General features: G+C 41.9%; 1 protein-coding gene across 2 annotated transcripts in view; it reads right to left on the bottom strand.

Moving 5' to 3' along the window:
- The window catches only part of INTS10 (integrator complex subunit 10), a 1,128,594-nt gene that overhangs the window by 464,878 nt on the left and 637,578 nt on the right, over window positions 1-26,138 (bottom strand). For both annotated transcript variants that reach the window (XM_044059448.1, XM_044059449.1), the window contains exon 15: window positions 12,742-12,904. In XM_044059448.1, coding sequence (XP_043915383.1) covers window positions 12,742-12,904 — 163 coding nt within the window. The remainder of the gene's footprint in view (window positions 1-12,741; window positions 12,905-26,138) is intronic.

Raw genomic sequence — 26,138 nt, 5'->3', positions numbered from 1 at the left:
AGGGTCTACCTCCCTCAAGCTTAGTAAGGTAGGGTCTGAAAGCTGGGCCTGCCTCAATCTACCTTTGTGACCTCCCCTTCCACAGGAAGCCTAGTATCTTCTGACAGTGGTGCCTCACTGTCAGCCTGGGTACTACCACTCACCTCTGTCCTTGCAGTCACCTTGTCCACAGGAACAACAGTACCTATCAGCAGCTGTGGGTCACTTTCAGGCTCACTGCTACAAGGTAGCTCCCTCCCTGAAATAGCCATATCACCATTCCCAGCTTCAGGTGTGGGGTCTGTCTGGGTCTCTCCCAGGCTACTAGACCTATAGTAGATATAATACGTTTACACACCCCTGTTAAAATGCCAGGATTTTGTGATATAAAAAAATGAGACCACAATAAATCATTTCAAGACTTCCCACCTTTAATGTGACCTATGACCTGTACAATTCAATTGAAAAACAAACAAATCTGTCAGGGGAAAATATAAAAAACGTATAATAAGCTGGTTGCGTAAGTTTGCACACCCTTAAACTAATAATGTTGAAGCACCTTTTGATTTAATTACAGCATTCAGTCTTCTTGGGTACACACCTGCCATCAATTAAAGAGACTCTGACTAACCCCAAATAAAGTTCAGCTGCCCTAGTAGGATTTTCATTACATGTATTCAGTTGCCTGCTACAGCAAAAGCAATGGTTCGCAGAGAGCTTACAAAGCATCAAAGGGATCTCATTGTTGAAAAGTATCAGTCAGGAGAAGGGTACAAAAAAATTTCCACAGCATTGTATACACCATGGAACACAGTGAAGACAGTCATCAAAAAGTGTAAAAAATATGGGAGAAAAGTGAAGTTGCAAAGAACTGGACGTCCCTCCAAAATTGATGAAAAGACAAGACGAAAACTGGTCAGGGAGGCAGCCAAGAGACCTACAGCAACACTGAATGAGTTGCAGGAATTTCTGGCAAGTACTGGTTGTGTACTAAACATGATAATCTCCATATTCTCCATATGTCTGCGCTATGTGGTAGCGTTGCAAGACGGAAGCCTTTTCTTACACAGAAAAACATCAAGGCCCAGCTAAAATTTGCAAAACAACACATCAAGTCATGTGGGAAAATGTGGCATGGTCTGATGAGACCAAGGTTGAACTTTTTGACCACAATTCCAAAAGATATGTTTGGTGCAAAAACAACACTTCGCATCACCAAAAGAACACCATCCCCACGGTGAAGCATGGTGGTGGCAGCATCACGCTTTGGGGTTGCTTTTCTTCAGCTGGAACTGGGGCTTTAGTCAAGGTGGAGGGAATTATGAAAAGTTCTATATACCAGTCACTTAGAGCCCAAAACCTTCAGACGTCTGCTAGAAAGCTGAAGATGGAAGAGGAATTTCACCTTTTAACATGACTATAAACCTAAGCATACATCCAAATCAAAAAAGGAATGGCTTCACCAGAAGAAAATTAAAGTTTTGGAATGGCACAACCAGAGCCCAGACCTAAATCCAATAGAAAATCTGTGGGGTGACCTAAAGAGGGCTGTGAACAAGAGATGCCCTCGCAATCTTACACATTTGGAGGGCTTTTGCAAGGAAGAGTGGGCAAATATTGCCAAGTCAAGATGTGCCCATGCTGATAGACTCCTACCCAAGAAGACTGAATGCTGTAATTAAATCAAAAGGTGCTTCATCAAAGTATTAGTTTAAGGGTGTGCACACTCATGCAACCAGCTTTTTTATTTTTTTTTATATTTTTGCCCCGAACAGATTTGTTTGTTTTTCAATTGAATTGTACAGGTTATAGGTCACATTAAAGGTCAGAAAAGTTTTGAAATGATTTACTGTGGTCCCATTTTTTATACCTGGCATTTTAACTTTTTATATCCACTGTACATGCCCGTCTCCAAGCCTGACTGCATGCAACTGCATGCACACAAGATATTGCATTATCAACATCATTCCATATTGAGACATCTGCAGGAATATCCTCAAACACAGCTACCTGCCTGTTTCCTTTTCCATCCTCCCAGTCAAGGTGAACCCTGGTCAAAGGTATTTGGAATAGGATCCTCCTAAAGCTCTGATTGGAGTTGACTGCCCAAACAAGTACTGCTCCTGTTTACCCATTGCAGGCTTCACAATGGTTATTATCAATGGTTGTCTCTCCCTTAACAGTGGCCTGTTTTCCATCTATTAAGATAGGATACAAACTCCGGTGATAGTTTGGTACCCTGTTGTCTTCAGACAACTTACTACTGGCATGCTGTTATTCCCACTTGCTGGCTCTCTCACCTTCAGTTCCCCACCTTGCTTCAGTGGACATTTGTATGCTACATTTATTTATGCATTCATTGCTTGAATCTAATTGAGTTCTGACTGAGAGTGCTACTGAAACAACCTGAAATATAAACTGATAAGTATATTTTTTGGCACTTCTTTCCAAAGTTCTACAGTATTCTAACTGCTTTTGCTTGACTATTTAGATCTATAATATTTGCTGCTTTTGATCTGTGTTGAAAGTGCTATTTTTCCCCCACCCTTAATCCGGCTCTGTTAAATACTGGCCGAACAACTTGTGGGTTTTATCTGATTGTCTCAAGGTTTGCTAGTATAATTAAGATTCCCTGTTTGTTACCTCTGCATTCATTGCTTGAATCTAATTGAGTTCTGACTGAGAGTGCTACTGAAACAACTCGAAATATAAATCGATAAGTATATTTCTTGGCACATCTTTCCAATGTTCTACAGTATCCTAATTGCTTTTGCTTGATTGATTTAGATCTATAATATTTGCTGGCTTCTGATATGTGTTGAAAGTGCTATTTTTCTGAGTTGAAGATGCTATACTTGGTGGCTTTGCAACTGCCCGCCTCTACTCTATATTTGATTGGTGACACTCCTCCCAGTCTAGTGTCTTTAGCTCATTCTACCTAATACAGAGAGAAGAAGAAAAAAGATTTTTTGCACTTTTACTGTGTTTGTGTTTCTTCCTACTTTATTACTTATTTTGCTCTTGCTGCCTGTTCTTAAAAGTACTTCGCTTTTATTCTGCTGCATTACTGCTTGTTAGTAGCCGATTAAATTGTAACTGTTATTCTAAGCCTTTGGATTACGCACTTGGGCTTCAGACCAGTTGTTTCACATTAGGAAGGTTTGTGGTTTGCACTGTTGTGGCAGGACAGGTAGCTTATATCCTTCTGAGTTGGAAGTTGCTGATTGATGGCTTAGTGTCTGTTATTCTAAAGTGTATTAGTTCTGGTTTAAGCATTTGGGCTTTTGGCCAGTTTTTTTTACATTAAGAAGGTGTGGTCTGCACTCTTGTGGGAGGTTGGATTCTGCCCTTCTGAGCTGGGAATTTCTGGTTACAGGCTTATTGTGCCTGCTTATCTGAACTGTTTCTTTCTGAAATTGGTGTGCCTTGTTGCTGTAGCATAGATCAGATTCAGGCCTGCTGAATCTAGCTTTGTTTGTATAACTCGAGTACTGATCCAGGCCATCTTTTTTTTGGAGAAGATTCCCCTGCACCCTAGCAGCAGGAGTGTGCAGTTAGAACTTGTCTGATTGAAGACTGCTGGAGCAGGGATCAGTTTTGAGCTTTTTTCTGGTAAATTGGGTAACTTGTTTAAATCAGTATGTTCGTTTTCTATTGTTTTTTTTATATACATATATATATATATATATATATATACACACACACACACACATATATATATATATATATATATATATATATATATATATATATAAATATATACATAAAATTGCACTTTATTCATCTGCTTTTACTGTATTTGTGTTTCTTCCTACCTTATTACTTAGGGGATTGACTACAACTCTGATCTGAGATATATAACAATGTTTGTTTCCTTTTCTTAACTTTAAAGTGTTTTTTTTTATTGCATCTGCTTTATTTTCTGAAAAAAAAAAAAAAAAAATATATATATATATATATATATATATATATATATATATATATATATATATATATACTTGTCTGCCGCCTTTCTAAGCTAGTATAGTCCAGTTTTCAGGTTAAATGCTGAACTCAGGGCTGTGTTACAAATCTCTGTGTTTGCCCATACCTTACTTGTATAGAAGGAAGTTTCTCTGTTCACCTGTGAGAGATGGGAGCTTTGCCCTGGAGGAGTGGTTTCAGCACAGAAATTAGTAGTTTATTGGCCATTTTGGGCTAATTTCTCTCTCTTTCATTTCCCTGCTATAAGTACCGCATTTGCCCGGTTTTGTACGCCAGGTAGCACCAGTTAGCTAGGGTATAAGTATTCCCGGCTCCACAAAGTGTCCTCTTCAATTTTTCCCTTGGAACTAGACAACCTTTCAACTTAAGCACTCAAGCCATTCATTTCTCAGCCCGGCACTTGCTCAAAACTCATAGCAAGCACTTATAAACCCAAGCACTAGACCCTCTATACTGTACAGAAGGACAAGGCTCTCTATTCAGCCTTACCAGCCATTCAGTAAAACAGTTCACTGTACCTATCCAGGCATGTCCAAAAGGCAGTTTCAGGCGTACTCTCCAGTCCAATTGGTGAATCTGGGCATTTTGAGGCAATGTTACAAATGCTTCATGTACACAGACAAACCTCTCCTCCTACCACCAAACACTAATACATGTGAGAGATGCAATTATACAGCCAAACTGGAGACTAAGCTCTCTCAACCCAAAGATGGATCAGACAGTCAAGAGGAGAAGGGAAATACTTGCTTCACACTACCAGTCTCACACAGACCCATTTAAACCAGCACCGGCAAAAAACACACATAAATACATGACATACTTGGAGGCTCTAAATGAAAATCTGCAAAAGCAACAGAGACCTCCAAAGCAGACATCCAAGTAACGTCCACCACCCAACACAAATCATGAAACACATACTTCACAAAACCAGTGTGCCATGCAATCACAGCCCTTAAGGCAAAATAACATATCCAACATACTATTAATAGGTGACTCTATAGTCAGGCACACTGACATCCCACTCACTAGGCTGAATAAGGAGATGGTTACTGTTAGCTGCCTGTCGGGAGCCACCGCCACAGAACACAAGCACTCGGGTCACTCCAGAACAAGTACAAATACAACTCTGTCATTGTCTATGTTGGTGTGAATAACCTGAGCCTTACCTCCCTGGACTACATGAAAAGAGACATGGAAGAGCTCTCTGATCTTGTAGCCCAGGCCGGTATGACCCTGACCCTGAGTAGCACCCTGCCCTCACCAAGAATGATACCACAGTATAAAGAAAAAATTATCAATTTCAACAATTGGCTAAGTTTCTGGTGTCATTCAAAAAGGATCCAGTGTCTGTCCGCCTGGGATGACATGCTTGACAAGCCACACTGCTTCGCTAGAGACGGCTTGCACCTGTCACCCTTAGGCTTTCAAATACCGGCCAATGCTCTTGCCACCCCCATAGTGCATTTTTTAGACAAGGCTCAAAAGACAAACCCACCGCCATAAATAGCACAAGTAACAAAAAACTGAGGGTAATGCTACTCAATGCCAGAAGTCTAAACCTCAAAATGCATGCACTCGAGGCACTCCTCAGTATGGAGAAAATCAATATATGTGCAGTAACAGAAACCTGGTTAAAGGCTCCAGACAGCACCCCAGCACTACCAGGCTACAACTCATACCATACATTTCGGCCACAGAACCCGGACCGAAATACAAAAGGCGGGAGCGTATCCATATTCATCAAGGATACCCACACCTCCAGGTTAGTGGCACAGCACAATGCTTCAGAGATCATCCACATGCAACTAACAACAGGCAAAACTGCAAGTCAAATTGTAGCTTGCTACAGATCACCCACCATGTCCCAGGACCCCAATTCCACATTTCTGGAAACACTGGGAAATATAAAGGTCCTACCAAACACCCTAATATTAGGTGATTTCAATTACCCAAACATCAACTGGGAGAACTACTCAAGTACTAACTCCCTTGCCCAACATTTCCTAGAATTTATAAACTTAAATGCCCTGGATCAACTGGACAACATATTGGACCTGGTCATCACCAACATGGGCGACTGGTGCTCCACACCGGAGGTCAACCCCTCACTGGTTAGATCTGACCATAAACAAATCACTTTGGATATCCACATTCAGCCCTCACCCCCAGACAAGGAAACCACCGTGAAAAACTTTTCAAAAGCAAACTTCACGTTACTTAAGACCGAGGTGGAAAGATTCAAAGCCCCCATGCTAAAGGATAACGTTGTCCAAGCTGCAAAATCCTTTACTAATGCATTCTATGGACACCTACAAGAATGCATGGATTGTGCTATCCCAAGCAAAACCAAGACTCACTCTGCAAGAAAAGGAAACCAGTCTGGTGGACTCCTGCCATAAACAAGCTATATAACAGAAGGAGGAAACTAGTACAGAAAAGAGTAAAATCCCAAGAAGGGAAGACATCCCTGAGCAGTATCAGCAAGAAACTACCATCCCTCATAAAATCATCCAAGGTGAGTTTCGAAAGAAAAATTGCCAAGGACTCCAAAGAAAACCACAAGGCATTCTTTAGCTACGTCAAGAATCTAAGTGGCAATGCTCAAATCTGCTCGGAGCTAGTGCAGAATGGTACAAAATACACTGAACCGACAGATATTGCCAACATCCTGGCAGACAGTTTCAGCGCAAACTTCACCCCCCTCTCACCCCCAAAAGGGCCCATAACCATACCAGAAGAATGTAGAGCCCCTGAAATCACACACACTCAGGTTAAAACAGCCCTCTCCAAAGCCAAAAACACAGCATCAATGGGACCGGACTGTGTCCCAGGCTGTGTCCTACATAAGCTCAATGACGAACTAACCCCTCACCTAAACACACTGTTCAAACTCAGCCTCTCCACAGGTTACATACCCATAGAGTGGTGCACAGCAACGGTTATTCTGCTCCACAAAGGTGGAGCCACAACAGACCCCGGAAACTATCACCCTGTAAACCTGACTAGCTTGTTCTGCAAGGCTATGGAGTGCATCATCATGGAACTCATTAACAGAGACACTGGGAACCTCCAAACACTGGACCCTACCCAGATCAGTTTTAAGGGCAGATCATGCCTCCTAAACCTGGTGGACTTCTTTGAGACGGTCACCAAGGCTATAGATGAGGGAAAGGTGGTACACACAGCCTACCTAGAACTCGCAAAGGCCTTCGACACCATTCCCCATTCTGGCATTATAGACAAGCTCACCAGCCTGAACATAAACCCCTACGTCAGAAGATGGGTTGCCAACTGGCTCACGGACAGAACCCACATGGTAAGAGTTGCGGGAGCTAGGTCTGACTCTAAACCGGTTACAAGTGGCATTCCCCAGAGCTCAGTCCTAAGACCCCTCCTGTTCGGCATATACTTCTAAGAGATACAGGCAAGCACAGGTGGACTACAGCTGACCAAGTTCGCAGACAACTGCAAACTAGGGGCTATAATTGACTCTCCGGCTGACAGACATCTTCCAAAAGGGTCTCACTGAGACAGATACCTGGTGTCAAAATCAAGGCCTCAAGCTAAATGCCAAAAAATGCATAGTCATCCCCTTTGGAAAAAACAAAGTACCCACAAACTACCACATAGGTGGCAGTCCCCTAAATACAGAAGCCGTAATAAAGGATCTGGGGACCCAAGTAGATAGTAATCTCTCCTTTGATAATCACATTGCCAAAGTGGTTAGGAAATCCTTCTAAGTGGCTCACCTTATCACAAAAGGGTTCGCATCCAGATCAAAAGAAGTCATTGTGCCCCTCTACTCATCACTCATCAGACCCATCATAGAGTACAACGCCCCATTTAGGATGTATCTTACAAGACACCTGCAACAGCTGGAAAGACCACAGAAGTCCCTCACCAAGAGGATCACTGGCCTCAAACAGATGCCCTATGCAGCTCGACTGAAGAAACTCCAGCTGCACTCGGTTGCATACCGCCTACTCAGAGGTGATCTCTGCCTGACATACAAGGCCATATCCAACCCAGAACTGATGGACATGCTCCACCTAAAGAAAAGCTTATCCCCTCGAGCCACATGCTCTAGTCATCTAAACCTCACCACAACAATAAATAGGACATGCTGGAGGGACAGATTCCTGTCTCAGAGACTTCCCATGCTCTGGAACAAAATTCCAATCTACATTAGGCAGAGCTCTTCGCTAACACTCTTCAAGAGAAACCTTGATGAGTGGATGGGAAACAGAAAGTTTACCCCGGGGATCACTTCAGTGGCTCTGCTGGACAGAGGCACAAGGAACTAATCTAAGGGGGTGGTGAAAGCCAACATATTCTGGCTAGGCTTATAAATGCCTACGGGCAGACAGCCTAGTACCTACGTATGAACCTACGAACACATCCCCTCTGGTTACATTTAAAACATTTAGCCCCTGATCCTGGTCAGTACCTGAAGTAGTGACTTCTCCTGTTACTGGTAGATGGTTTTGGAGTGATTTTAGGCTGCTCACAGTGGGTTTCCTGTGCAGCACTGGGTATCCCCTTCTTATGCAGTGATACCCTTCTTGCTAAGTAGAGATCCCCTTTTCTACCCAGCTCATCTGCAGAGTTACACTCCTGGTCTACTAAACAGATTATCATGTCTTCAGGCAAGGTACTAAGGGCTTGTTCCTTTACCAAAAAGTCTGCCAGTATTTCAGAAGTGGTGACCTGCCAGCCACTCACTCACCTATGAAAACAAGTGCTTAAGTCAGCAATGTAATCACATATACTTTCATATGCCTTGTGTCTGTGCTCACAAAACTTTTTCTGTAAGCTTCAGGTGTTAACTTAAAACATTCCAATAAACATTGTTTCACTCCATCACAGTTTAAACAATCAGTATCAGACAATTTAGAGACAGCAGTTGCAGCTTTACCATGGAGTGGGGGGGGGGGGTCAGGAACCATACCCACAGCTCTTGGTCAACATTATACTGTTTACAAACTCTTTCAAATATATGATAAAACTATCAAAGTCATCCCCCTCTGCAAACCATGGAAGAAATGTGCTGACCTTTGTTGTTTCTGGGGTCTGGTTATTTCCTTCCCCATTACCTCCATGACCCGGACAACAGGTCAGCATCTCTCTCATACTGACACTGCTTCTCCTTTTCTTCGGTGTCCCAATGCCGCAGTCTCTCTTCGGTCTCCTTCGGTCTCTAGTTCATGCTGACTCTGCATCTCCTTTTCTCCTTCCTCCAAATGCCACCATCTCTCTTCAGTCTCCAAATATTTGGTCTCCAGTTCATGCTGATGCTGCTTCTCCTTTTCTTCAGCCTCCAGTTTAAGTGTCTTTAACTCCAGATGGATTTTTAAAGCCTTTGAAGAAAAGGTAAACTGTCATTTCTGAAGGCTGCACATCACCATCACCAGACTGGGTGTCCTCCTTTGGCTTTGCACACCTTGGCAACTGGTTCTGTGTCAGCTGACCATAATCCTCTGCTGACATCTTTGCCTGCTTTCCCTGACTAAACAAACAAAAAAATAAAACTGCTGTGAAAATAAAACTCTGAATGTTTACCTTCTGGCTGTTGAAAGTACACACCTTCAGTGACAACTGCCCACAGGCTGCAGAAGTTCAATTATTATCCCATCATTCTGACACCAATATGTGACAGGCCCTCTACACTGGGCCACCTTGTATACCAGCAAGCATTCAGGATCCCCCATTCTCAAAGTCCTTGCACTTGGGGATGGACATGTGCACATCTGCAAGTCATGATGCATCACACGCTGACTACATAAATGCTTTCACTGCTACACACCTGCCAATTCACTCCCTTATAATCATTAATTGTCACTTGCAAATTGGAGACAAACTGATCTGGCATCCACTGCTAAACAAAGGTATACAGGCACAGTTATCGGACTTAAAGAGAATGCAGTAGAAAAGACCAGGAATAGGTACTCAACACTCATAGAAGGAGGAAGGGAAGGAATTTCTGACCCATTAAGGAAAGTCTTATTTGTAGGTCAGCTGAGACAATAAAATCATATCCGTTATAGTTAACATTGAGGATCTTCTGTGATGGGTCTTCACTAGTTAACTGGTTCCAAGGAAGTAACTCCACCTGGATGAAGGCAGCTGGAAAGCCACACCAGCAAATGTAAAAACTGCCGAGTACTGAGAAAAACAAAGTCCAAAGATGCATTTCTAAAGTCATAACAGGAAATACTGCATGAAAAGGAAGTGCTGTGGACCCCAGAGCTGCTATAAGCAAGCACAACATACATAAGGAAATGGGCAAGCCTGCAGCCATGGCCTGTGGATGAAATGCCTAATGGTATCAAGAGATCAAACACTGACCAGTGGAGAAGGAAAATGAAAACATTCACTTTGCTGGTGGTTGGGATGCACAAAAAATATGTTCCAGAAACAGCTACCTCTGTGTGACCCCTCACTAAAATCAGTGTGCTCAGCAGTGAGCAGCTCCCATTCCTCCCAATTCTTGACCCTTGAAATCGGGAAAGAAAGAAAGGGCTTGATCATGGTGGGGACTGTCTCTCGCGAGAAATGCGCAGAGAAAGGGAGACAGCCCTCTCCTGCTGCAGAAGTGGTACCTTTCCACAGTTCCTAGAACAAATGGGACACTTGGAAGACTGGGTGTACCAGGACTGGTTGAACTCCTGTGTTACAAGGCCATGGGATCCAGGAACTCAAGGAAGAGTATTCAAGAAACAATTAGGTTGCAAAGACAGCATCCTAAAGACAAGGCATATGTGTGAGACAACCAATGGTCAAGCCCAAACTCGTTTAATGAGGGAGAGATTGAGTGATGGGTGATCACCTGTGGAAGTGTTTACTGCATGCAGTGCTAGGACTAAAGGAGCTTGTACTTGGCCTGCTGCCAAAATCAAACCATGTCCCCTGATGTTAATTCATGCACCTTTAAGGACAAACACTAAGATACGAGACAGTTGCTTTTGAGTCTACCCGGTGGCCTTTACAAATGTTAATTCACTCATTGGAATCTTTTTAACTCTGTTGTGCGAGTTCTAAAAGATTCAGATGGGGGTGGGAATGCCTGCAGAAAAAAAAAACTCCTCAGTCCTACGTGTGACCTCCATGACAGGACATTCAGGGACTAACTCATGGGAACAGGCTGGATGAAAGCATGTTCTGGACCCACACTGTGGCAATAGTGGTGTGGACACCCCACGGTTGTTACAGTGGGTATGTCTTTCACAGTCTTCTCTTCAGTTAATGATAACCGATAGATGGAAACTTCCAAAGCTCATGTAGGTGTAACCAATGCTTACCTTTCATTCCTCTAACTTTTCAAATACTTCTCTATCATCGACATGAGACTGCATGTAGAACCATCAGGCCAGGTCTTGCACTGGGCACATTCAACAGCTACTACAGCTACAGAACTAAGCTAGATCCCAAACTTCTTCCTCCTTCATTTTTAAATGGATAGACTGAAGCACTGGTGCTTAAGACAGTGCTTCACATCTCACTCCTCACCCAAGATGTACATACAGTACTAGTTACTGATGTGGCAAATAAAGGACTACATGGAAGATTTCAGCTTGATAGGCATCAAAACTGGGAACTTTTCTGTTATGTACATTAGGCTCAAGATCTGAACTATGAAATCAGTGGAAAAGAAATGAGTGGTGAGGGGGCTAGCCATATATCATTACTTGACATAAGACACTACTGTCTGTACAGCTATTAAGGCATGTGCTCCTTAAGCATAGGAACAAGAGAAAATTTTGTCAAGCTGGAGTCAGTAGATGGAGAATCTCACATCACCATTTACAGAAGTCTTACAAAATATTACCATTAGAGTTGGAAATAGAAGAGGATCCTGTCACTGTGGAAAAGCTTATACCCAGATGAACAATGATAACAAGCAGGACAAATAATGGTTCTAAACTCATATCTGGTAAAAACATAGAACAGAAAAGAAATCTATAAAAAAAATTACAGCCACAAAAGAAAATATGTTGGAAAAGAACAGCCATAATTTTCAAGATGTGAAGTTCAGAATTTTTTTACTCTCTCTCTTTATAAACAGCCAGCTAGGTGGTCACCATGTGGTCCTAGAATCTACTGACCATATTCAACCAACATGATTAGTTCCAGCACACATTCTACTATGATTTATGCTTTTGCACAACAGTTTTATTCTAACTTTAAAACCAGAAATAATGATGTATCAAGTGAAGTATAAAAAGACTGCAGAGTTTTAATCTCTGTATCGCCATAATTCTGTCTTTGAGGCAAGCAGTTATCTAGCAGAAGAGTAATGACTCAATGGATTTTGCAGAATCAATCCTCTTAGATTAAGTACCCACATTCTCTCATTATTCTCACCTTAAAACATAAAATAAAGTTTAAATTAAAGTATATCAGTTTCAACCTACAAATTACACAGCAAATCTCAACTTTTGTCACTTCAACTGTCCTGAACGTTTTCACTAAAATGTACATTTTACAGATGTAATTACAGGGACCAGATCAGCAGGACTCACCTGCATTGCAAACAAACTGGAATTCAAGCCAAAAAGCAGAATCTTCAGATCTAGGATATCTTATTGAGGAGCAACCCACTAAGGGACCACTCAGAGAGAACCAGGCCTTGAAATAACATACATATATTTCTGCAATTTTGATTTTCCAGAATTCAGTAAAACAAAAACAAGCAAATGCATGCACACAAAACTTTGACACCCCCTCCCCGAAAAAAACAAATAAATATTATTCCTGTCTCCAAAAGGAATTAAAGGATACTTGTCACATAATTAAAGAAGTTCTCATACTGGAAATTTCCTTGTTGGCAGACCTTGTCTACTGCCTTTAGGAATAAATTCTCTCCTTTAGGCCAATCGTGTTGCAGTAGGACGATCACATGACCCAAAGCAAGATCATCCCTGCTGTCAGTGAAAGCTCGTAGCTGGAAAAAATGTTCCAAGAGTAAAAACTTACAGAGGAGACTTCACAGTGCAAGGGCAAACTTTAAAACCATATAATCCAAATGTATATTAGTGCTTCCAGCTATTTTTATCATTTAACGAAAATTTGTACACAAACAAGTAGTCCTCCTAACCCTTCCCGCAGAACAAATGTTTCCTAGCTACAAAAGTAAAGCAGAATCAAATTAATCCCCAAATGTACATCTCCTGTTACTACCTTAAAAGGTTCCTTGATGTATTTATTTTATCTCCACTGTGAGGCTGCTCTGTGAAAGCAACTTTTCTTTTAAAATATGTATCAGCACATGCATTATTCACCCTTACTCTTGTGCCAGAATGTCTTTTTGAACACAGCTTCTTCCTCAGAACTAATTTCTTTCTATACCAAATATGAAAAGCTTCATAATCTGCAATCAGAGGTGCTCTGATCATCTAAGGTCTCATACTTGTGTCTTCCTGGTTTTGCTCTCACAATAATAGGTAAATGTAGTAGAATTTTAATTGTCCTGCTATGGAAAGCTTTTGTGTGGAGAAGCTTTTTTCTTTCCTGTAAATGATACAGTCTTCAAATGTTACAGGTATGTGGTTACTTGCTGCATAAGCTAAAATTAGACAGAAGGCCCTCTAAAGTGGATTAACACTTGGAAAATCTTTTTCCTGCCCTGTTGAAATGCCATTTGAATTGCACAGAAAGATCCATACTCAGAAAGAGCACATCCTTTACCCATATCAGCACTCCTGGTAATCCCAAAAATTGATCCACTTAGTAAAGGATGTTCAAAAGAAATACCTAAATGTATACCTTAAGTATACCTTAACAAGTGACTTGACATTTCACTGGCTATTAAAGCCTGAAACTACTGAAGCTAGAGAACCACCACAATGGGGCATAAGGCAAAAACTGTAACACTGCCTGCAATTGGAGCTTTTGATGTTCAAATGAAGGAGCCAGAAGTCCCATATCTGTTATATCTTCCTTCATGCCTAAATGTATACCTTAAGTATACCTTAACAAGTGACTTGACATTTCACTGGCTATTAAAGCCTGAAACTACTGAAGCTAGAGAACCACCACAATGGGGCATAAGGCAAAAACTGTAACACTGCCTGCAATTGGAGCTTTTGATGTTCAAATGAAGGAGCCAGAAGTCCCATATCTGTTATATCTTCCTTCATGGTAGCACTACAGTGCCCCCCCCCCCCCCCACACACTTTGGGAAGACTTCCAAGCAGTAAGACAAAAATTCCAAAGGAAGGAAGACAAAAAAACAAAAGTTATGTACTTACCATAATTACAGATGCATGTTGTCTTCATTTTGCATTGCTCAAATTGTGGGTTGTCAGATCCGATTGGATCTGACCTCCGTTCCTTATACCAAAGCACTGGATCTGAACGCTCTGACTCGCTCCTACCTTAATTACCTCAGATCGAGTTTGCTGAATGACCAAAAACGTTGACACACCATATGTAAGAACGGATAAGAAGGAAAAATACATTAAACACTACACAGTGTAAGAGTTACAAAGGGGTCAGACAGGATCCATAGGAGATCTGGTTAATCCCTAGAAAGAAACCATGGCAATTTGTGTGTGTGTGTGTGTGTGTGTGTGTGTGTGTTTGGGGGGGGGGGGGCTGAACCAGAGGAAAACAAGACAATATGGACTGTTGTATTAGGTACATAACTTTCTTATCCAATGTTTTTTTTTTTTTTTTTATCCTCTGATTCCACATGTGGGGCAGGTTCCCAGGCTACCAGACAGGGACCTGGGTGGTCTCAATGAAGGACATTTCTGAATATGGCTGAGCAGAAAGATGTGTGAATTCTAGGCTGCACATCTAACCTGTAGTGAGATATAAAGGTATGAGTTGAAGACCAAGTTGCTGTAGCGCATATGTCACTGACAGGCACTCTATTTGCAAATGCTGTCTAAATCACCATTACACTGGTGGAATGTGCCTTAGGCTTTGATTGTAAAGACATATCTCATGAATCTTAGAAAAATGAAATGCAGTTTCTTAACCATTTTGATAGAGTTACCTTACATATGGATTGTCCAAGCTTGCTCTTGGACAAGGTTATAAACAGCTGATGCGATTTTCTGAAATTTTTAGTACAATGGAGATCGAACCTGCATTATATATGGACATGTAAAGTATACTTTTCTTTGTTGGTAAAATTTGGAAAGAAAACTGGCAAATCGATTTGTTGTTTCAAGTTAGTTTCTGAAGCTACTTGAGGAAGAAACAAAGCATTTACTCTTAATGGCGCTCTGTTTTTGAGAAAAATAAAGAATGGGAGATTTGCATGACAATGCCTGTAATTCTGACATGTTTTGCAGATATAATGGCAACCAGAAAAATACTTTTCCATGAAAGAAACTTTGTATGTACAGATGCTGCTGGTTCAAAAGGTTTTTGGGTTGAAGACTACGGTAATGTCCCAGGAAGGGACTGAATTCACACATGGAGAGGTCACAATAAAAAAGTTTCCTCTAAGGAAGGCTTTGGTCATTTTGAGAGAAGCAATAGATGTATTGTTGAGCCCTATATGAAATTTTGAAATGGCAGCTAATTGTACATTAATTGCAGAGTAACTTGAGCCAGCTGTGAATAGTTCAGAAAGAAACTCCAGAATTTCAGGAAGAGGTGCTGTAAACAGGTCTAGTCCTTTAGAAGAGGCTCAGATGGAAAAAAAGCTTCCATTTGTTCTTGTAAGTCTTTTTGGTTGAGTTTCTTTGAGAAAACAATATGATATGGACTACCATGGAAGAAAGCCTGGCATCTCTGGCAGTCGTTAGAATTGGAAAAAACATGCGGTCAAGTGTTAGGGTCTTGAGGTCTGGGAGAGGTAATCTGGATAGGTGACTGAGGAAATACAGAAATGGATCCAAAACCCATGATGGGTGAATTAGATGAGCCCAAAGAAAGGGAACCATATCTACTGAGGCCAGAAGGGGCAATAAGGATTACTTTGGTCTTGCACTGCATAGCTTCTGAATGAACTTGGTGATAAAGGGGATTGGCGGAAAGGGATATAGGAGTCCTGGGGGCCAAAAATGGACTAGAGCGTCTGTTAGTGACTTGTCACGGTGGAGGGATGAAGGCAAAGTAAGTTCTGCACTTGTTTAGGTATGAAGCAAAAATGTTGCATCAAATTTAACCCCAGTGATTGACACTCTCCGGTGCCATTGTCCTATTGCGAGATCAGTCTTGAGGCAATAGTACAGTTCTGCTCAGTTTGGCAATAGGATATTAGATGTCCCAGGTATGTGGCATCCACTGCCGAAATGTCATGGCTTCTTGGCAAAGACAGTATGAATGCGTTCCACCCTATCTGTTAATGTACCAAACTAGTGACATGTCTGGGTGTATGGCAAACGCATCCTCCTGAAACGCCTGCAATGTAAGGAGGACTGTTCTTAACTCCAAGACATTGATGTGAAGTTTGGCCTCTACTGATGAGCACATTCCATGGACTGTCTTCCGTTTGAAATACCCCCACCCCAGAAGGGAGGTGACTTGTGGTCACTGTGGCTCTTGGGATTGTAGAAGTGCCTGCCTTGAGTAAATGAACTGGACAAAATACAACACTGAATGTGGTCTCTACATATCTGAGTCTGACGAGCTCTGTAGTGAAGAGGATGTAGTTTTTATGACCACTGTAGAACTCTCATGGGGTAACTGCCTAAAGGAACTATAACTATAGAGGAAGCCATTAGACCTAAGAGACGTAGGATGAGTTGAACTTGAGGTCTTGGATGCTTTATCACCTGGAGGGCTATGATCTTATGGATCTGACTAGTGTTAAGGGAAGTTCTGTTACTTGATATACAGTGTCCAGCTATATGGCAGCCTATGAATTCTACGGATTGAGTAGAGGGACAGCTTGTTCTTGCTGACATTTACTGAAATGACCAAGTGAGTTGTTAGACATAAAAGGAATGACTGATGTCTCAGAAGTAGATCCCTGGAGGAAACAGAAGTCATCTGACTAAATACGGGAATACCTATCTCCCTTTCAGCCTGAGATAGGTTGTCATGGCTGCCCTCATCTTGGTGAACACCTGGGGAGTAATTGTGGTGAGACTGAATGGCAGGTCCCTGAAATTATGGTGACTGTCTTCCAGCCGGAAAATGAAGAATCTCCTGGACTGCTGCTGGATCTTTATATGACAGTAGGCATCCTGCAGATTGACAGAGCATATTCCATATGTCTTTTCTCAGTACAGGTAGAATAGACCACGATGTGACCATCCGTAATTTTGCATGTTTTACATATTAAGACTGCATAGATCCAATACTGGTCCTCTGTCTTTTTTGGAACTAAAAAGAACCATGAATAGACTCTGGATCCTTGTTGGTTTTGGGGGACCGGTTGCATGGCTCTTTTGTCCAACAACTTTAGAAGTTCTGCTGCTGAGATTCTAACTGATTGGGTGGAATAATGGGAATATTTTGTGTTGTCTGGGTGTTCTGAAAAGGGTATTAAATAACCTCTGGTAATGATCCTTAGTATCCAAGAATCAGATGTTATATTTTACTAGGCTACAGGGGATGAGAAGCATCCCCCAAATGCCTCCAGAGTGCAGCAGCTAGACAAACGTTCAGGGACTCTGATAAGATTTTTGTGAAAGGTCCATGGAAACCTTGGTTTTGCGGACTGACTCTGCCCCGAGGGTGACATCCCACGTGATTGCTTCCACCTTTGCTCTGGGAGGCCTCTTCCCAAAAGTGTCCTGGTGAAAACCTTGACTTTTTGAGCTACACTTTTCTTACTTCTCTTTGATTCCTGGAAAAAGATCTCTGAGGAACTGACAAATGGATTCCAACAGCAGACAAGGTCTTATTGTCCCACTCACTCCTTGACATTTTGTTCAAATAAGGTGGAACCATCATAGTGGCATTTATGAAGGATATCATAAAGCTTTGCACAAAAGTCTATGAGCTGCATCCAGGCATGATGTCACATAATAATAACTGTGTTGGGTGCTTGTGCTGTGCAGTTTGCTGGACTGGAAAGTAGTCTCATAGCAACATTCAGGAAGACTATAGGGAAAACAACTGGATATCCACAGATTTCTAGATATCTAAAGGCAAGTTACCCACCAGGGAACTTGAAAGCCCCTTGATCAAATCCTTATGGAAACATGTCAGTCATGGCTGAAGTGTAAGTCCATTTTCCCCAGTCTGTCCAACACACTTGACTCCATGTTAGAGAGATGAACAGAGGAACTTTTCTTCAGACAGTTCTTTTTTTGTGGCCGCTGCTACCACCATGGCATCTACAAGGGGGACCCTTGGCCCAATGTTTTATTTCTTTGGCGGCAACTAGAATTTTGTCAGTTTTTTTCTGGGATGGGCTCTGCCACATCAGGTTCTTTCCAGGTTTTGTGGATGATGAGGTTGACTAAACCATCAACAAGATGGACCTCCCAGGATGTTGGAGGGCCAGACCAAAAAGCTTCAGAAGAAGGGATCTTAGTGGACCATTCCACTCCCATTTCATTAATTCAAAGATGTCTCCAAAAGAGATATCTTGTGTGTGTGTGTGTGTGTGGGGGGGGGGGGGGGGGGGGGGCTTGTCTTCAGTGATTGACTGACTCAGGAGAGGTGTCAATAAGCTTCCTCTTGCAAGCCCTCTTCTTAGGAATGTGTCTTGAAACTTCGGAGGGAGACACAAGAGAGCCAGATGTGGAGCTAGAAAGCAGAGTGGTCTCGAAGCTTATAGGATCCATCTGTCTCTGTCTACTAGAATGACAGGAAGTAGGAGCAGTCCTCAGGGGGAGTCTGGATGGATCCAAACTCTGTGCATGTACCAGTCATCTTAGTCCAGCCAAGGCCCTTTCTACAGCCTTGAAAGCCAACTCAGGCAGTGCAGATGAGGAACAGCCACCCAACACAGCAGAAACATTCATCGTCTCGCCTTCAAGGGCTGGCGTCTCCGAGGACAACTACTGAACTGAGCTGCTCAGGGCCAAAACTCTGAGCAGTAGGGAAGGCTCCAAAAGTCTCAGAGTCAAGTCCACTGTCGGTACTCAGACCCCAGCACTCTGGCTACAGGACTCTACTTGACCAGACTGCATTGGTGTTGAGTGAGTAAGGGAAGAAGTTGAAGATGGAATCTCCAGGGTGATCTGCTCCAAAGCTGGAACGAGGGAAGGTTGGATCCGATATGCACTAAGTCCAGAAATGGAGATGGCATCGGAAGGGGTCAAAGAGGCTGATCCTGGTCCTTTCATCTGGGATGGAGGTAGAAGGACTCCCAGCTGAATCCGAGTCCTGAAAAACTTCCTAATCATTCAGTTGACATTTAAGTTGGCGAGACTCTTACTGGATAGATTAGATCTTAAAGATGATACTTACAAGCCCTCAAAGGGATCTTCTGTAGTATGGGCAAATGAAGACTCAGCCAGATGGGCCCAGGAGAAAATGAAGTTTTCGGGGAGGGAGTATGGATCCTAGAGAAAGTAGATCTGAATGCCTCAAGACCTTAGGTGCCGGACCCTCAAAAGGTGTGGGGTCTGGGGACTTTTTCTTCGATTTGTCTGAACAGTCTTCAGGTCTCATTTCCTTGGACTTCTATTTTGAGCTCTCTCTCTTTTTTTCTCTTTCGATCTTTCTCTTTCTTTGTCCTTCTTTCAGTCAGAGGAAGGAGACATAGAGGGTTGCCTTCAGATCTTTAAACATTTTGGACCCTGTCAGAGGGGAAAGAAGTCCTTTCAAAATGAGTTTCTCCTTTCTACCTTGGACAGCAATGGTGCTGAATGCAACACAAATGGAACAAGAATCCTGCAAGTGGGAAGGCCCCAAACTGTATACACAGTGCAAGTGTAGGTCTTGAGATGGGAATTTAAGCCCATAGGAGGAACACTTCTTGAAGACTGTAGACTTTTCTGACATTAGAAGAAAAAAACTGTAGTATAACAAGTTATCTAAAACTATGTGAACTAGCTAACTATTAAATCATAATAACTATGATAAATATCTGAAAAAGGGAGAAAAACAGCTTCAGTTATCATGAAACGGAATGGAGCTCACAGTCCACACACATATGGTTAAGGCAGGTGACAAATGAGATCTGAGTTAATTCAGACAGGAGAGGAGAATTGTGAGCAGGGGAGGAGTCATAGCTCTCGGATCCAATGCTTTGGTATAAAGTGTTGAGGTTGGATCTGACTGGATCCAGCAACTCACATGTTGAATCAGAGAAAAAAAGACAACATCGGATCACAGGTTCACAAAAGAATATCCTAATGGACAGCCCTTCCAATGCTGGCTTTGCTCTAGCACTGACTGTCCATGCTGTAATATCTGGACAGGTATGAAGAAATCAGAAGGTGGCTGCAGCACACATGTGAACCATGGCAGACCAGTTGGAGCAGAGGCAAGGCTTATTCCCTCTTTCTTCTCTTTTCCAATGATCTCTTTACTGCCTTCCTAAATATTTAAATGCTATGTATCCTTATAATAATTTATTTTATCTAACATGAAATGTAATTGTAACTGTAACTGTTTTACTTTATTGAAAATGTGGTCTATGAGCCCAGTGGACCTCCCCAGTCATCAAACTGGAAATAAATAAATAAATAAATGTACTTACAATGTCAATGACTTACAGCTGAACACAAACCTTAGAAAACTGGAGGATTGCTGAGGAGGTCAGGTTACCTACCTCAGGGAAAAGGATCTAAAATGGGCTACTGTTGGGTCATCCCTTAGGGAGATGAATGGAATAGGCAGAAGGGGTAAAAGAGCTATGTGGGATGCTGGCATAATGGACAAGGTGTTTACCTTACAGACACAAGGTGCGTGGTTTCATTTCACATAGGTTAATTAGCTAGGCTTAAAATGGTCCACAAGGGCAGTAAGCCTAGTACTAACCTATAACCTTTGGTGCATGAATGAAAACATACCTGAATGCACATCCATACTATTGTGCACTATTATCATTACGAGAATGATATCAAAAATGAAAGAAAAACTGAAGCTGCAGTATGACAGGCTGAACTTCGCCCACCTCATGGTGTGATGGACTCGCCTGCTAACTTTGAAAATCTCATTTTTTGCCTTAAGAGGGGGATTCACCTGATGACAACTTACATCAAGGTGACACTTTGGCAAGTGTGGTGAACTAAAGAACGGCTGCAACCAAGGTAAAAGGAGGCCTAATATCAGCGGCAATAGTAGAAATTAAAAGTTAGCCATGGTAAAATGCCATAAGCATGTCCTAAAAGCAGCCCCTTAACCATTATCCAGTTATTCACAGAACAATTTTGTAAGCATAACAAGATACAAACTACTAACCTACCAGAGGACTTTCTTAGACACAGAAGGAACCCTCTCTGGCCACAGTAAATGACAACTACCCAATCTTCCTGCAATTCTTTAGGTAGAACTGTAACCTACAATGGACATCAAGGGGAAGGCAGACTATGCTCATCAATATTTAATGTTGCTGGGAATAAAACTGTAAATTAATGGGCTGGTTTAAGCACTAGCTACTGTACTCACACTCCATAACTTGTCTCCCTCTCTTATGTAGCATGCCCTCTCCCCCCCCTCAATAATTTTCCTGTTACATGATAGCTCTCTTAGTTATTTAGTTATTTACCTGTTTACTCAATCTTAAAAATATTTCTATTTATATAATACCTGTTATATCCTCACTAACTCCAACTAGGCTAATTGTGCTTATTAACCCTGCATATTGCACTCGTATACATTTTATGTCAAAAGATTAATTTAATTATCTGAAAATATTCTCTATGCTTATAATGTACCAACTTGAAAATGTTTGTTGTTGCTATAAATTCCATCAACTTTGAAAATGATTATTGTTTGAATACTACTACTATTTTTCACTTACAATGTTATTTGTAATTTTGTGGAGCTTTTCTCCCTGAGCCTCCAATGAAAAAGGACTATTAGCCCAGCCAGACAAAACCGGTCAACAGATGTAAAAATAAATAAACACAGCCTTCAGCAAAAAATAGGGTCAACTGTGAAAAAAATAAATTAAGACTCCTCAGATATCAAAGCCTGCAACTCAGAAATCCAAATGGTACTTACTGTTACCAAATAGGGAACCTATCAAGATATGATCTTCACATCTGCTGACCCAGCTAGGACAAAGGGCATGAAAATAGCACAATAATGATGGGAAAAAAGTCACAAGGGACAGAAGAGCTCTTGAGTGGCACAACATGCAAATCCTCCCTGCAAGAACTTTTCAATTAACACTCAAAGGCACAACAGGTAGAACATGCACAGCGAAACACCTACACAGAAACTAAATTAAATACGCAACTAAACAAAAATAACTTCAACAAATGGAACACCCATGAAATCAACTTAGAACAATAAACTAAATTCAAAAACAGTGTTGCAGAGTATTTGATATTTAAGCTCTAAGCCTCACAATGAGTCTACTGCAGAACTTGAAATCTTGACCTGTAGTTCTCTACTTCTGCTGATGACCTACCCAGAAGAGATGTCACGGTAACCATTGCAAACTATATCAATTCAAGGCTTTTCAGTTACATCCAACTCTAGTAGTGACTCCATGAAAAGCCAAAGACATCTGAAGAGTTTGCTGGATAAGTAGAAACTGGAAAGAATTTCAGACCGGTCTTCTGTACCACACACACACACACACACACACACACACACACACACACACACACACACACACTTCAGAATTATCACGGCATGTCTCTACTAGGTAATTAATATCAAAGTAAAAATTTGCCCTACATGAACAAGGGCGGGAGACTTAAACCTTGACACGGTTATAAATAGAACGTGCTGGAGGGACAGATTCATCACCCAGAGACTCCCTATGCTGTGGAACAAAATCCCGGTACATGTGAGGCAGAGCACCTCTCTGGTCTTGTTCAAGAGGAATCTTGACCAATGGATGGGAGATTGCAGATATACCCCAGGGATTACTTCAGCGTCACTGCTTGACAGAGGCACAGCAAAATGATAGGCATAGTTTTTATTCAAACTAAAGGGGTGGCGAAAGCCACATAACTATGGGCTAGGCTTATAAATGCCCTTGGGCAGATAGCCTAGTATGAACCTATGAACCTATGAACCTATGAGAAAAATAGAAAAATAAGTCCCTGATTTAGACACACACACACACACACACACATATATATATATATATATATATATATATATATATATACACACACACACGTGTGTGTGTATATGGATTCACTTTATAACATTGAAATACTAAAATACTGAATTTAATATCTCAAGACTATAAAGCCGAAAGCCCATAAAACCAACACCCACAACCGCGAAATTCAAAATCCCAATCAGCAACATACACACACACCACCAAACAAGCACACATACACCTACCTAATAACACTACAAGCAAAACAGCACACACAAATACAACATGACAAACACACCTACCCTACCTATAAGCAGGGGGGCAAGCCCCCCTGCACAACCCATGTGGGGGGGCTGCACCACCCACACCCCTGCTTATAAAGACTAACTCCGAGGTCGCACTAAACACACAAACACACAAAACCCACCACTACACACACTAAAATCCCTACCCAATACCCTTATAACACCACCACTTACCTGAACTCCCCAGCTAAATCCACAAACCGCACCGTATGTCACGAATATGACAATGGCAGATTCGACATTTCTGCATTCGATATTATGCAGTTTTGCGTAACTGCTTTTTCAACTTTATAGTCCCAAAATACTAACATTCTGTATTTTAGTATTTCGAGATTATAAAGTGAAACTGTATATATATATATATATATATACATATACACATACGCACACACACACATACACACATATATACATACACACACACACACACACACACACACACACACACATACACACATATATACATACACACACACACACACACAGTTATATACATATCTTAGGATGGTCTTGTATGACAACACCAAAATGGGGTTTTATCTTAGTTACTAGATTCACTACTTCTAGTACAGTTGGTTTAGACTTTGATTTCCATTTTCTTTTAATTGCTTTTCTGACAGCTACCACAATTAAACTCATTTCTGAATGAATGAGTGGCCTGAAGGGAACTAACCTCAATTTTATTGGGGAATGCAAATGCTCCTATTGCCCTGCTCATAAACTCCCAGGTTACTCTGTCAAATGTTTTCCCTGCAACAAGACCCACCAACAACACTGGTATTTTCTTACATTCTGCTTCCCTCTGGATCATTGATGTTCTGTTAATGTTGTCAGATAAATGTTTGTTTCCCCGCCACAAAACCACACTGATGTATATTTATCATTTTGGCATCACTTTTGCCATTCTTTTAGCCAGTATAGACATAAATACTTTATAGTCACGGTTTAGGATTGAATGGGCCTGTATAAAGCTGGAGCTAATGGGTCTTTACTCTCTTCAGATATTACAGCCACCACCACTTTCTTCCAGATCTTTACCAGTTTTTTTCCTCCTAGCTTCCACACTTCCCACAGGATATTCCGCTCTACAAAGGTGGAGCCACAACAGTCCCCGGGAACTATCACCCTATAAGCCTGACTAGCTTGGTCTGCAAGACTATGGAGCGCATCATCATGGAACTCATTAACAGAGACATTGGGAACCTCCAAACACTGGACCCTACCCAGTTTGGCTTTGTTGAGGGCAGATCATGCCTCCTAAACCTGGTGGCCTTCTTTGAGACAGTTACCAAGGCTATAGATGAGGGAAAGGTGGTACACACAGCCTACTAGACCTCGCTAAGGCCTTCAACACCATTCGTCATTTTGGTATTATAAACAAGCTCACCAGCCTGAACATAAACCCCTACGTCACAAGATGGGTTGCCACCTGGCTCATGTACAGAACCCACATGGTGAGAGTTGCGGGAGCTGGGTCCGACTCTAAACCGGTTACAACTGGCATTCCCCAGGGCTCAGTCCTAGGACCCCTCCTGTTTGGCATATACTTATCACAGGTACAGGCAAGCACAGGAGGACTATAGCTGTCCAAGTTTGCAGACGACTGCAAACTAGGGGCTATAATTGACTCTCCAGCTGACACAGACATCCTCCAAAAGGGTCTCACTGAGACAGATACCTGGTGTCAAAATCATGGCCTCAAGCTAAATGCCAAAAAGTGCATAGTCATCCCCTTTGGAAAAAAACAAATTACCCACAAACTACCACATAGGTGACAGTCCCCTAAATACGGAAGACATAATAAGGGATCTGGGGACCCAAGTTGCTAGTAATCTCACCTTTGATAATCACATTGCCAAAGTAATTAGAAAATCCTTCTACGTGGCCCACCTAATCACAAACGGGTTCTCATCCAGATCAAAAGAGGTCATTGGGCCCCTCTACGCATCACTCATCAGACCCATCAGAGTACAACGCCCCATTTGGGATGTACCTTACAAGATACCTGCAACAGCTGGAAAGACCACAGAAGTACCTCACCAAGAGGATCACTGTCCTCAAACAGATGCCCTATGCAGCTTGACTGAAGAAATTCCAGCTGTACTCGGTTGCATACCGCCTACCCAGAGGTGATCTCTGCCTGACATACAAGGCCATGTCCAACCCAGAATTGATGGGCATGCTCCACCTAAAGAAAACTTATCCCCTCGAGCCACAAGCTCTAGGGATCTAAACCTCACCACAACAATAAATAGGACGTGCTGGTGGGATAGATTCCTGTCCCAGAGACTTCCCATGCTTTGGAACAAGATCCCAATCTACATTAGGCAGAGCTCCTTGCTAACACTCTTCAAAAGAAACCTTGATGAGTGGATGGGAAATAGAAAGTTTATCCCGGGGATCACTTCAGTGGCTCTGCTGGACAGAGGCACAGGGAACTAATCTAAGGGGGTGGCGAAAGCAAACACATTCTTGGCTAGGCTTATAAATGCCTTCAGGCAGATAGCCTGGTAACTACCTATGAACCTATAATACCATCTATTCCTGGGGACTTTCTTGTGGATTGGTTATATATCACCATTTTTATCTCATCTCCTCCTATCTTGTCAGTAATTGAGCTTCATCTACCTCTAACCTTGGCAACACTGTTAATGTCAATACTACTTGTTATGCTGATACAAATTTGTACATATTTAAATCATTTGTAACTTCTATAAGTAGCTCTGTAACACACACTTGTTACTTGTTATGTAATATGATCTGTAGGTGTTGCTTTTACT

Source organism: Protopterus annectens, chromosome 17.part0 (assembly GCF_019279795.1).
Source record: "Protopterus annectens isolate FY-2018-M chromosome 17.part0, PAN1.0, whole genome shotgun sequence".
Classification (NCBI taxonomy): Eukaryota; Metazoa; Chordata; order Ceratodontiformes; family Protopteridae; genus Protopterus; species Protopterus annectens.
The sequence above is the reverse complement of the archived record's forward strand: the minus strand, read 5'-3'. Positions and strand labels throughout refer to the sequence as shown.